Source organism: Orycteropus afer, unplaced genomic scaffold, assembly GCF_000298275.1.
Source record: "Orycteropus afer afer isolate SDZICR_OR568_19922 unplaced genomic scaffold, OryAfe1.0 scaffold00061, whole genome shotgun sequence".
Classification (NCBI taxonomy): domain Eukaryota; kingdom Metazoa; phylum Chordata; class Mammalia; order Tubulidentata; family Orycteropodidae; genus Orycteropus; species Orycteropus afer.
Window position 1 is genome coordinate 6,621,877 of NW_006921648.1, and position 13,765 is coordinate 6,635,641.

At 42.7% G+C, this 13,765-nt stretch overlaps 1 protein-coding gene across 1 annotated transcript in view; it reads left to right on the forward strand.

Annotated features, from left to right (window-relative positions):
- Positions 1–13,765, forward strand: part of RBFOX1 (RNA binding fox-1 homolog 1) — a 440,214-nt gene that overhangs the window by 284,714 nt on the left and 141,735 nt on the right. Inside the window, exon 3 of the mRNA XM_007939608.2 lies at positions 6,706–6,849. Within this exon, the coding sequence (XP_007937799.1) occupies positions 6,706–6,849 (144 nt within the window). The remainder of the gene's footprint in view (positions 1–6,705; positions 6,850–13,765) is intronic.

The window sequence follows — 13,765 nt, forward strand, 5'->3', positions numbered from 1 at the left end:
TTTCCCTGGCCAATTCTTTCAGAAGTGGACGGCCTCTTCCTTCTTCCTAGTCTGTCTCATTCTATAAGCTGGGCTGTTACCTGTGCACCAGGTGCATCTCTCTGGGTTTTAAACACCAGAGGCTCAGCCTCAAAACTCATGTCTACATGTCATCACAGTGGACAAACCGACAGTCTAGGACATCTCTGTCTAAAAGCTTCATTAGGGTGGCCCCTATGACACATGGTGCCATGGAGCAGCTCCAGCAAGGGACATCTCCTATCTTCTGGACCTGGTTTGAGGCCAAGCCCTTTGAGAGTCTCTTGGCCCCTGAACCGATAGAAAATGCATCCACTCCCTGATAACATCTGCACATAACACATCGTTTCCAGTTGGTTTGTGTGGTGGGGAATGACAGTTGGTTGAATGGTGGCTCCTAAAAGACATGTCCACACCCTAACCCTAAGAACCTGTGAATGTAACTGTGCTTGGAAAACCGATCTTTGCAGCTGCAAGTAAATTAAGGGTCTCAAGGTGAGAGCATCCTGGATTTAGGATGGGCCCTAAATCCAGTGGCTGATGTCCTTGTAAGAGAAAGGAAGAGAGAGATTGGAGTCTCCAGCACACAGAGGAGAAGAGCATGTGAAGAAGGAGGCAGAGGCTGGAGTCATGTAGTTCCAAGCCAAGGAATGCCTGGAGCCACTTAATTTTCTATTGTTTTAGGCTACACAGTCTGTTGTAATTTGTTATAGCAACCACAGGAAACTAATACCGAAACATAAAACACAGCCTTGTTCTGACTATATTTTCCTGGAAAGTGACCAGAAAAAGAGAAAAGAGGAAGCACTCAAGTCCCAAATCCTTAATCCAAGAGTTAATAATGATCACTTCTTAGGTTTAACTACCATGCTGTAGGGTCTGTAGTGGCGGCTCTGCCCATAACCTGATGCATTTGGTCCTTAGTACAACTCAGGGCATTGGCACTGTTATTGTCGTCCTTTCCAGATGGCTAAACTGAGATTTGGGAGCTCTGGTAGCATAGTGCCTAAGGCATCTGACTGCTAACCAGAAGGCTGGCAGGTCAAACCCACCAGCCAGTCCTCATAAGGAACACGGGGCAATCTACTTCCGTAGTGATACCGCCTTGGAAACCCAAGGAGGGGTTGCTATGAGTCGGGTCCGACTCGACGGCACATAACAACAACAACAACAAACTGAGATCCAGGGAGGTGAAGTATCATAAGATTAATAAGTGACTGAGCTGGCTTCTCAGATAGGCTTCTGTGATTCTTTGTGTCCTATCATGTTATTTAAACAATAAATGAACAAATCTGGCTTGGAAAAGGACATCCAGAATGCTCCTTAGAAACAAGGATGGTGAGACTTCACGTCACCTGCTTTGGACATGTCATCAGGAGAGAACAGTCTTTGGAGAAGGGCATCACACTTGATAGCAGTTGTTGTTGTTGTGTGCCCTCAAGTCGGACCCGACTCATAGCGACCCCTCCTTGGGTTGCCGAGGCAGTATCACTATGGAAGTAGATTGCCCCATCTTCCTTCCGAGGAGTGTCTGGTGGGTTTGAACGGCCAGCCTTCTGGTTAGCAGTCAAGTGCCTTAGGCACTATGCCAACAGAGCTCCCTGATATAGCAGAGGGTCAGTGAAAAAGAGCAAGATCCTCAAGGGAATGGACTGACACAGTGGCTCCAACAATGGGTTCAGATATCCCTACTATTGTGAGAATGGTACAGGGCTTGTCAAAATTACATCCATTTCATCTAAGGACACAGAATTGGGACCAACTGGATTCCAGCACCTAACAACAGCAGCATTTAAACAAGCACATTTAGTCTAAAAGATAATATACAGGTGTGCATTGTTTAACATCTACACTATGTTCTGGGAAATAGAACGTTATGTGATTTGGACACAGTGCACACACCATATTAAAACGTTATGGGAGCCCACTTCTGATTGTCTTCATCACTGCTGCTGCTACTTCTGGAGCTGCTGGTGGAGGCTGGAGGAATGGACAGTGGCGGCGGTGGCAACTGAGAGGGTGGGGGTGGAGCAGAGCTGGAAGAAGTGATGTGGGGGAAATAGTGCATGCCCAGCCCTACCTGCTATTCTGCCTTCCTGAGCAGCAGGAGCAGCCCGGGCCCTGCAGCGCCCACTGCCTCCCGAGAGCTCAAGAGTTTGCATCCAGAGCCATGTCCTCTGCCTCACTTGCCCGTATCTCACCCTTGGTCCAGTGCTGCAGGAGTCTGGGATCTTTAAAAGTATTAGGGGAAAATAGCAAGCAAAAGGAGAGCTGCTTTCCCTTAAAGAGAAACCTGATGACAGATATGCAGTTGGATGTCACCCAAATGGACATTAAGTGAAGCATACCTCTGTGTGTGTGTGTGTGTGTGTGTATTTTTCTGTTATTCTTTCAAATATCTGGATCTGAAAACCTCTCTTCTCTGTCCCTTTCATACATCCACAGTGGTCTGAAACATTTCTGCCTTATTTTTTATTTTACTCTTTTCCTTTAAAAATGATTTTAGCACACAGGTATTCCTACAGAACAATTTACCAGCTTTTGTATGTATGCATACACTACAAAATGATTAATTGAGCATTGTGCGTTTTTATCAAAGGAAACAGCACAAAGATTTCTCCAAAGTCCTGTTTGACTAAAGATGATTAATTTTAATTTTCACATGAGCGGCATAATGCTATTAATCATTTAATATGTTTAATCATAATCTCTGTAATTCCTAATTAGGTTTATTAAACTGAAACATCCAGCAGCTTTGCACAAACCCAAATGTAAGTCTCCTTCTCAGGATGAGAAAGAGCTCACTTAATCTGCATTTAAAAAGCAACTTCTAACAGGTGGGAGAAAATGTACTGGCAGCTTGGGGGTCTAGTTCCAACCCTTAGTTGCTGCTTCTGGAAAATTAGAGCCTTGTGCTCAAGTACCAGAGGAGCCCTTGTGGTGCAGTGGTCAAGTGCTTGTCTGCTAAGCAAGAGGTTGGAAGTTCAAATCCACCATCTGCTCCACAGGAGAAGGATGCAGTGGTCTACTCCTGTGAAGATTACAGACTTAGAAAGCATATGAGGCAGTTCCACTCTGTTCTCTAGGGTTGCAATGAGTCAGAATTGACTCAACAGCAGTGGTTTGGGGTTCCTGGAATACCCAGATCCCTTACCCCTCTGACAAATGATGGTCTCACGATTCGAAGTCATTGCTGTCCCAAGGATGTGTAATCTCATTGTGTTGTTGTTTGTTGCCTTTGGGTTGGTTCTGACTCATGGCAACCTTGTGTGTAACAGGATGAAGTCTTGCCCGGTCCTGCATCATCTCCACAGTCATTTGATGCTTGAATATATTGTCATGGCTGTTGGGTGGTACTTTCCAGCCTAGGGATCTCATCTTCCAGCATCCTATTGTGACTCATAGGGCTTTGCTTTACTAATTTTCAGAATTTTATTGCTAGACCTTTCTTCCTAAACTGTTGTAGTTGGAAGCTTCACTGAAACCTATCTACTATGGATGACCTGGCTGGAGTTTGAAATACAGGTGGCATAGCTTCCAGAATCATAGCAAAACCACCCCACAGTACAACAAACTGACAGGCGGTAGGTGATGGTTTCACTCCCAGGAAAGCCCAGTTCCTCCTCTGTTGGGGCTCGCTGTTCATATATTGAACTTCAGCTACCACTTGGAAGTGGGGAAGTTGATTGCTTTCTTATTCATTCATTTGTTGGTTTGATTACACGTGCTCCATCATTCATACATCCCACAAACCCATCAGTCATTAAGCAGACACTTGTCATTTGCCTACTGTGCCCAGCCACTGTGTCATATCAGTCATGTCACATCCCTGCTCTGGCCTCCTGTGGCTCATGGCTGTTAGGATGAAGTTCAGATCTTCTTCTGCATGCAAGTCTTAGGGTTCCGTCCCCTGCTTGACCGCTGAAATCTTCTCCCCTTTTTTCCAACATACTCTTCCCATGAGTGACATCAGAACCCACACATACTCCTCTGGATCCAGAACATTCTTTCACATCTCTGTATCTTGTTCCTGCTTGGCCTTCTGCTAACACAGTTTCTGTGTCCCTCACCTCTTTCCTTAGGGACCTCCTACTTCACCTTTCTCCTCCAGCATGGCATGTCTTCCTGACCCTGTAGCTGGGCCACGTGTCCTGACTCAGATGGACTCAGTCCTTTGTGATTTACTCTCAGCTAGCACTTAACAATCTCTCTATTACTATTATTGTTGTTATGTCCATGCAGTTGATTTTGAGTCATAGGAATCCTATAGTGACCCTATAGGACAGAGTAGAATTGGTCCATAGAGATTCCAAAGCTTATGGAAGGAGATTACCACATCTTTCTCCCATGGAGTGGCTGGTGGGTTCAAACTGCTGACCTTTTGGTTAGCAGTGAGTGATCAACTACTACATCACCAGGGCTCCGTACTATCTATATTGTCTTTTCCTCCCTCTCTCTCTTCCAATAAACTGAGAACTGGATGTGACTTGGAGGACCAAATCATGTGTCTAGATATAGTAGCTGCTCAGCAAAGATGCATTCCATCCAAAAATGAGAGCCTTTCCCTTATGTTTCCGTAGAGAGGATTTTTACTTGACTTTTTTTTAATCACCATCAGTCCTCAAAATCTATTATCTTGTATTTATTGAATATATGTTGTTGTTTTCTGTGTACCTTTGAGTGGATTCCAACTCACTGTGATAGAGTAGAACTGCCCCATCGGGTTTTCTAGGCTGTAATCTTTATGGGAACAGGTCTCCGGGTCTTTGTCTCACCGAGCTGCAGTGGGGTTCAAATCACCAACCTTTTGGTCAGTACCCAAGTGTTTAATCGTTGCACCACCAGGAGTTCTTCATTGAATATATACCATATGCCAAGAATTCTGCCAACTTGGCACACATAATTATATTTCACATTCACAAAGCCTTATAAAGTATATTCTAGTATGAGTCCCTATTTTTCAGATAAGAAAACCGTCAACATCCTCCTCCAATTAAATCCAACAGCATAGAAAAGTAATGTGCCAGTCATTGGCAGGTCTTAACTGCAAAATACAATTCAGGGTGTGCTGGGAGAGGAGAGGTGGATGAAAATGCATTCTGCCAATAAGTACAAGCGTTGATGAGAAATTCACTAATTACACCCATGTTATTTGGGTGTTTCTTTTATATTTCAATTTGTAAGATTGTCTCCTCTATGGCTTTATTATTTTCCACCTGACTGCTTGCATTGATAGTTTCATTCCAGTCATAGGCTTATAAATTGCTTATAAATAGGTGGGGGAAGATTTCACGCTCATAAATTTGAGTGTCAGCGGAGGTTTTCTATCCGGGTTTCAGATAAGCAGGGATTTCATGCAAATGATGTCTTCTGCCACCTAGAGGCAGAACATGCTAATTGCAGGGAAAGTGTCTAGAAAATGAGGTCTGGATGGTGTGTAAAAACTGCTGAAGTGAGAGAATGACCATGGCTATAATGATAGAAAATTCTCCTAGGCTTTGCCTAAACATGAGACCCTATGGTTAATATGTTCTCCAGACTATATTTATTTATTTTGAATTTTGGAGAGAGGGAGACCATGTGACATCATCTACAACCAGGTCCAATAGCACTTTCTGCAATGAAGAAAAGGTTCTGTATCTGCACTGTCCAGTATGGAAGCTACCAGCCACATATGGCTATTGAGTACTTGAAATATGGCTGATGCAAATGAGGAATTGAAAGTGTTTTATTTTATTTTAACTAATATGAATAGCCCTTTGTAATCAGTTATATCAGACCACATAGGGGCACGCAATCCATAAACTAAAAGTTGAAAACAACAATAAAATACAATCAGCTGACACTTGGACTGCAGAAATGCCAAGTAAATTTTTTGATTGTTTTTTCATTGCATTTACAGATTTTATCTACACAGCCTCAGCAATTATGTGCACAGTCCTAAGATTCTAGGGGCATTGATTAATGGATATTCACTCTCTTGCTTTAATAATTAATGTCCCCTTCTTAATGACGTTTCCTTTTATTGCATTTTCAAACTTTCCATCTTTGCTTTAATTTTCCTCTGTAGTGTTCTGTCTTCCAAACTCTGTATTTATTTGTTTGTTTGTTGATTATCTGTCTTCCTCCATGAGAATGCACGTTCCATGAGGGTAGGAATTTATGTCTACTTGACTTGTTACTCCCAAGGAAGCGTTGCTATGAGTTGGATCTGACTCGACAGCAGTGAGTTTGGGTTAGGTTTGGTTTTAACTCACCACCAAATCCCGACACTGTGATGGGCACACAGTGGATGTTCAGTGAATATTTGTTGAAGTAATAAGTGAATGAAAGAATGGCTGAGCAGTTACTTTGTTGTTCATGTGGGTGCTCTCAAGTCAATTCCAACTTACAGTGACCCCATGTGAGGGGGTAGAACTGCCCCCATAGGATTTCCTAGGCTGTAATCTTTATGGGAACAGATTGCCAGGTCCTTTCTCTCAGAGTAGTTGGTGGGTTCGAACCATTGACCTATCAGTTAGCAGCCAACCATTTAACTGTTGTGCCACCAGGGTTCCATCAGCTGTTCCTATCCTTTCTTTATTCCTTTGTTCTGGCATGTTCCTACCAGGCAGAGGGAGCCAAAGCCCATTGGGACAGAGCCTTTGGGACTACTCAGAGCTCTATGCTTTGCTCTTGTTCTTTTAGCAGACAGATGATGCAGTACCAACGGATGGCCAGCCCCAGACACAACCTTCTGAAAGCGCCGAAAACAAGTCCCAGCCCAAGAGGCTGCATGTCTCAAATATCCCCTTCAGGTTCCGGGATCCAGACCTTCGACAAATGTTTGGCGTAAGTACCACCTACCTTCTTTGCAGTCCCCAGGGTCCTCCCTTTGACCTATAAGTTCTTCCTATTAATGAAACTAAGGTGAGATGTTTACACTGGAAGAAAAAACATGTTAGACTCTGGCTTATGGGTGTATTGTGGCTAGAACCTCTTTATGGGTCTAATATAAATTTCTGTGCCTATCCTCACCATGTTACCACTTTGCTGTGTGGTTCTTTTCTTAATAAGTAACATGGAAATCAAATGGAAAATGAACTTTCGGATTGCCCACTGATTATCCCAAATCCAGTGGTCTGGGACCTCATGTCATGACTGAAATATGCAATCTAAGACATCTTGGTTCTTCTCTCTGCTGCAGGGATAATGTATCAGGAGGAACGGTTCATGGGGCATTCACGCATATGCCACTCTTTCCCAGGCACTGTGTACTTAGAGTCTAGGTACAGTTGCAGAGAGTAACTAGTTCTCGATAAAGCCTCATTTAAGGAAAGGAAAGGAAGGGAGGGAGGGAGAGAGGGAGGATGAAAAGAAAGAAGGAAGGGAATACAGATATTTCCAAGTCTGACTTGATTTCTGCAGTGTACGTCGCCCCCCAGACTCATTGAGTAGGGTTCAGAAGTGGTAATGTGATTCTCCGTACCACAAATGACAGCCTTGCCCAGCACCATAGTGAAATGCAGAGCTGACCAGAAACCACCTCCAATCCAGAGAAAACAAATGATAGCACTGCTTCCTCATGTGTCCTCATGAGGCTGATCCTTTCTGCGGGACTTACCTACATGACCGACTCTGGAAGGGAGGCGTTTGCCATTCCTTTGGGCTCAGTTCCACCAAAGGACAAAGCCACAACACGGCTTGGATGTTATTCCTTTTGCAAATGTGTAGTTGTTGTTGTTAAGTGCCATCAAGTCAACTCCTAACATTCAGATTACCCGCTGTTAAAACAAGCCCACTGATTATCCCAGATCTCCATGTCATGCCTCAATACACATTATGAGTCATTGTATTCCTCATGGTGACCCTGTATATAACAGAACAAAGCCTTGCCCGGTCCTATGCATTCTGCGTGATCAATAATATGCATAGCTCATTGTCATAGCCACTGTGCCAATCCATCTCTTTAAGGGTTTCCTCCTTTTTGCTCTACCAAGTATGATGCAGATGCAATGTCTTCCAGTTTGATGTGCTCCCGTGGTGCTTCCAGCACTATGTCGGACAGTGTTCCATTGTTTTCATTGGCTCATTTTCTCAGAAGTAGATCCCAGATCTTCCTTCCTCATCAGCCTTTGTCTGGAAGCTCTGCTGAAACCTGTCCACCATGGGTGACCCTGTGGGATTTGCAATACCATTAGCATAGCTTCCAGTAGCATAGCAACACACAAGCCACCACAGTATGTATGGTTTGAAAATAGCATCAGTCTGTTTGTCCCTAAGAGCCTTATTTGTCTGTTTGTCCATAACATTGATGGGAAATATCTGTGGATTCAATGAAAAGGGCTGCATTCTTAACATTGACTTAGAGTGAAGGTTGACAGCTTGGAGAGTGAGTGTCTTCTTCTAAAAGTTTGTGGAGGTCTGCAAATACTGCAGAAGGAGGATGAAATAGGCCAACTTTAATAACTTTTTCTACACAAAGCTCATGTGATTCCCCGTATGGAAAAAGGACCTCAAGTTCATTATCTAATGGCTCTGTGATTTTAGGGTGAGCCTGTACCTTTTATTCCTTTAACAAGCATGATGTTTATCAAGTATGCATCTGACACAAAGGCAGCACAAGCATCCTACTATTTAAGACACCCAGACGTGATTCTTGACATTTCAGAGGAAAAGGTCAGCGTTGGCACTTTTATCTCTCTCATTTGGTAATAACCTTGAATTGAGCCCTCTAACTCTTCCGTAGCCAAAGATACCCTCGGGCACTTACAGGTCAAAGATGACTTTGAAAAGTGCAGAGCATTCAAAGTTAAAGTCGAGGTTAAGTGTGCAAAGCAGTGAGACCAGGTTTGAATGATGGGCAGCCAGAGGAATTATGTTCTTTTTGCTATGTCAGATTAGGAAGATGTCTTGGTGTTCAGTCTTTCTTTAGTAATCAAGGTGGTATGTCATTGGGAAGTTAGCTTTGTGTTCACTTCTCTTAATGACCATTCTGGTACTGGTTCACAATGTCACAGATGATGGAACACACTCCAGTTCCCACACTGAAGAGTCCTCTTCCCTCCCTAGTGTTCTCACTCATCTTGAAACTTACCTGAGTACTACACTAAGTCAGAGAAGTATTCAAGATATTCACAGGTATAACTCACAGAGAACATACTGGATCTCTCTATTCTTGTTGGAATTGGACAGGTGACATGGAGTAAGTTCTCACCAAAAATATTCCTACTACCTTGATCAAGCCTTGGTCAAAATCCACTGGTTTCAGAACCACGTTTTATTAAAAGTCAACATTTTTGAGCAACTACTAATGTGTTACACATTTCGTATATATCAATGAAGAAAATGCAGCATAGATTTGATAGCATTAAAATGAATTAGGTTAATCACAAACAACATCTGTGTTCATTTAAGAAAAAGTATACAAGATTTTCTGTTTGTGGGTTTAGTCCATAAAAAGTATTGGGACATATGTGGATTTGCAGACTCCTTGCACTAAGTCAGAGGTCTCCTTGGTTTGCAACCACCGTCTAAAGAAATGGAATTGAAACACTCAAAGTCTGCTCCTGCTGGCCAAGTGTCAGTGGTGGCAGACCCATCCTTGTCATGAGACACATTTAGTGGCATGAATCCCATTGAGCAGTATCTGTTAACATTCCAGTTGGCTCCCAACACTTGAGTTTAGAGAACTATGCATGGTTTCTTCTTTCAGGTCATAGTTACTGTAAGAAAGTACGTTTTCATCCCAACCAAGTCATTTGGGCATGTGACATATCTCCTATTGGTGCTGTCTTCTGCCTGCATCCCCTTACATTGACAGCAACGGTGATGGACAGAGTAAGATACCAGCCAAGTAAGACAACAAGGACAATGACAGAGTAAAACACCCACAGAGCTCTTTGCTACTTTTCCCTTTGCTTCTTTGATTAAATGTGGCCATGGGGACTTCAAAGTCAAACACACAAATAAATGAATCACCTTTTCTTTAAAAACCTGGCAGTGCTCATAGCCAACCACTTTTGCAATCAGTAATCTGGGATGAAGTTTGCAGCCCAGCACACCTAACGGTTACTACAAAAGTCACATGTTCTGTTGTTAATTTGTGGCTCTAATGCCTCTCTGTTGCAAGCCTACATACCTCTCTCTTCCACCACATTCCAGACTCTTGACTCTTGCCTTTTGTAGAACTGTTTGTTCCAGAGTTGAGCATCAAATCTTGTAACTCATCTTAGGATTCCTTCCTTTTTTCTCTTAAGATGGAAGCTTTATGGCTCAATATCCAAAACAGAAGACAGAATCAGTTTTGTTTTTAATTCTGTATTGTGATTTTAGTGGAAGTTTACAGAGCAAATTGGTTTTCCGCTCAACGATTCACACACATTTTGTTTCGTGACATAGGCTGCAATCCCCACAATGTAACAGCTCTCTACCTACTTCCTCCCTTTCTTTGCCCTTTCCTTTCATCCCTCTTTCCTATCCCTTCCTGCCTCCTGGGCTTTTTTCCTGAGCAGATGCTGTTCTTTTGATGTGTGTGTTTGATTGTTCTAAGGAGGGCATATCTTCCTGGTGTTATTGTTCATCTTGTAGCCCTGCCTGTTGTTTGGCTGGAAGTGGCACCATGGGGTTGAGTCCAGTTCCAGGCTCGAAGGCTGAGAAGCTAGAGTCTTGAAACCATATTAAAAGTATGATTGAGTGGATGTCTTATGTCATCAGTGGCAGTAGTTTCAATGTTTTGCTGGAAGAGATGTTGGTGCTGGTCCAGCGATGAACTCTTGAACTCTGTCTTCATGTTAGAGCTCCTCCATGAACATACACTTCCTCTGCTTTGGAATTCCTGATGAGCGGATGCATGGATTTCCACCAAATTCATTGCAATGCCTGGATCCTGGGCAGAATGTTTGATTTAACCAAGCATTCTAACTGCACATGTTTCTGGGCTTAGAGAGGGAGTTGTTATTAATTGCTGTCCAGTCAGTTCTGACTCATGGCAACCCCAAGCACTGCAGAGTAGAATTGCTTCATATGGTTTTCAAGGCTGTGAAGTTTTGGAAGCAGATTACCAGGCCTTTCTTCCAAGGTGCCCCCAAGTGGGTTTGAACCATTAACCTTTCAGCCTATGGAGAATTGAGTTATAATGCACCCAGATTCTGCTATGCCACAATCTATCATAGATTTGTTTCAGAATCAGCTGCATCCTGGGTACACATCTCAAGTGTGCACAAAACCCTTGCTCATAGAACAACCATGTTTCTGCTACCAAAATCCAGATCTTCTGGGCAGGAACATGATCTACTCAGGTATATCTTTATTGTCAGGAAACCAGATCTCTGCAAAAGAAGGTCTCCTGACCACCTTTTTGGTAATAAATTGCAGTCAGGCATGCCTGTGCCTTCCATGTTAGTGCCAAAGTCCTATCTACCATGGTTTTATGGATAAAACCCACTGCTCTTGTGTTAATTTTGCCTCATAGTGATCCTTTAGAACAGAGTAGAACTGCCCTATAGGGCTTCCAAGGCTGTCTTTATGGAAGCTGATTACCTCATCTATCTCCTGTGCAGTGGCTGGTGGGCTTGAACTACTTACCTTTGGATTAACAGACCAATGCTTTGACCACTGTACCAACAGAGCTCCCTGATTCTATGGGCAATGAAGCCATTTATTTGGACAGGATGTTGTGCTTCCGCCCATCTGTGCATTCCAGACATGAAGCAGACCCAACGAAAACTGGACTGATGCCTTTGTTAGCCCCTACACACACTCTCTGAACTAACCTTTACTTTCATGTTTTATGCTGTAGCAGTTGAACATCCTTTACAGTTTTCCAGAGAAATACTATTTGATCTGAGCATGTCTAAAAATGCTCAGTACATATTTGCCCAAGCGCGTGCCTATAAGTTTCCAGATTTTGCTCTTGATACAGCTATCGAGACACTTTGCATGGATCCCGAGGCATCGCTGAGCATTGCTGTTGAGCAAAGAAATGCTGGTTATGTCTGCGAATGAGTCGTGTCTGTTTAAATTGAAAATGTGCCAGCTGTGTTTACATCATTAGTCCCAAACTTCCCAATTAAACTGTTGATACTATAAATATAGTTCACAACCATCTCAGAAATGGGGCTTACATCAGCATTTTTCTTGTAGCTCGTTTCGCTGGCTTTGAGAATCTTCAAACCAGTGACAATAGCCAAAGAGACAAATGTTTGCAACCATTTCAGGGTATATGGTATCATTGCTTCATCAAGGGAGAGACACATACTAGAGCTACTTGTCACTTGGTTCTGTCTCAATCTGACCTTATTTTAGGCACATACTTTATGATGACTTAATAGAGAATGTTCTAGAGATGACATTTGCTTCGTGGCTTTGCAACAAGTCTTTTCTCAAACTTGTCTATCCATAAATACACGAGCTCTGGGTTCTTATGCCTGAAATAACTATGACTGAATATTCTAAACAGGGTACATCTAAGTTACTGCTTGGAGGAGTCATAACGTTGGGGGAACCTTAGTCTGAAATTTAGTTCACCTTTTAAAGGCAAATCCTTCTTCTCTCCAATCTGAAAGTTTTCTTCTCTTTTTGATGATTTTTCTCTGCTCCAGTCGAGGGAACTGAAATGCTCTGTAGAAGTGTTTTCTTGACCAAAAGAATATTTGCATGTCTACCAATTGCAAAGTCAATCCCCTGCATATATCTTGGTACTGTCAGAATGTGGGCTGGAGATGTGGGCTTTCCATCTCCTTTCCAGTTGAGTCTTCTCTTCTTGACATCTTCCTATCTTCTACTTCTCCCTGAAGCCTTTGGTTTCTCAACAGGAAGAATGCAAGTCCGTATGCCCCTGGGCAATTACCTATCTGGAGGAATGAGCCTGTTCCCATTGCATTGCTGTTATTTGCCATAGAGTCGGACCCGACTAAGCGCAACCCTTCCTTGGGTGTCCAAGGAGATATCACTACAGAAGTAGATTGCCCAACCTTCCTTCCAAGGATGACATAAACCTTGGGTTAGTTTCTTGCAATGTCAGAAGTACTTTCATTGCAAGGTTTTGAGCTACTTATATTCAGTTGGGGTGTGTAATTTTTTTTTTTTTTTTGTCTTTCTGAGGAAGGTATACTTCTTTGTATGTTATGAATAATTTTATTTTGAATGTCACTAGAGGACTCATGATACTTACTTCTCAGGACCCCAGAATACTAATCATGGCACTGTGGGCAGAGCCCCTTCTCAGAGTTCTCATGTTGGTTGTCAATCTTTCTGTGCTACCCCTGAGCACTGTTTGCTGCTTGAGCTTCATGTTTCCAACCAGGGTGAGACATACAACACAGACTCTTCTAGAACCATTAGGGACACAGTTTAAACCCAGGGTGCAAAAGTAAGTGGGATGATGGAAAAGCTCAAGGTAAAGGAAAAAGAGGATGACATTTTAAAAAATACATTGTTCTATGTATTGTTTAGTAAAACACAATGCCCTTCACAAAAGGGTCCTTCATTTTTTATTTTAAAAAAATGCACTTCACTAATAGGAACATTTGTTCCCCTTCTGCATTTGGAGCGAATCTTTATCCCATTCTGCATTCTCTGCCATGTCACATACTCTTTATTATTATTATTTAAAATTTTATTGTGATTTGGGTGAAAGTTTACACAGCAAATTCACTTTCCATACAGCAGTTCACATACTTTGTCTCATGACAGTGACTGAAATTCCCTACAATGCACAGGAGTGGGTTCCATTCCAGACCTGAAGGGCAGCTAGGGGCCATAGTCT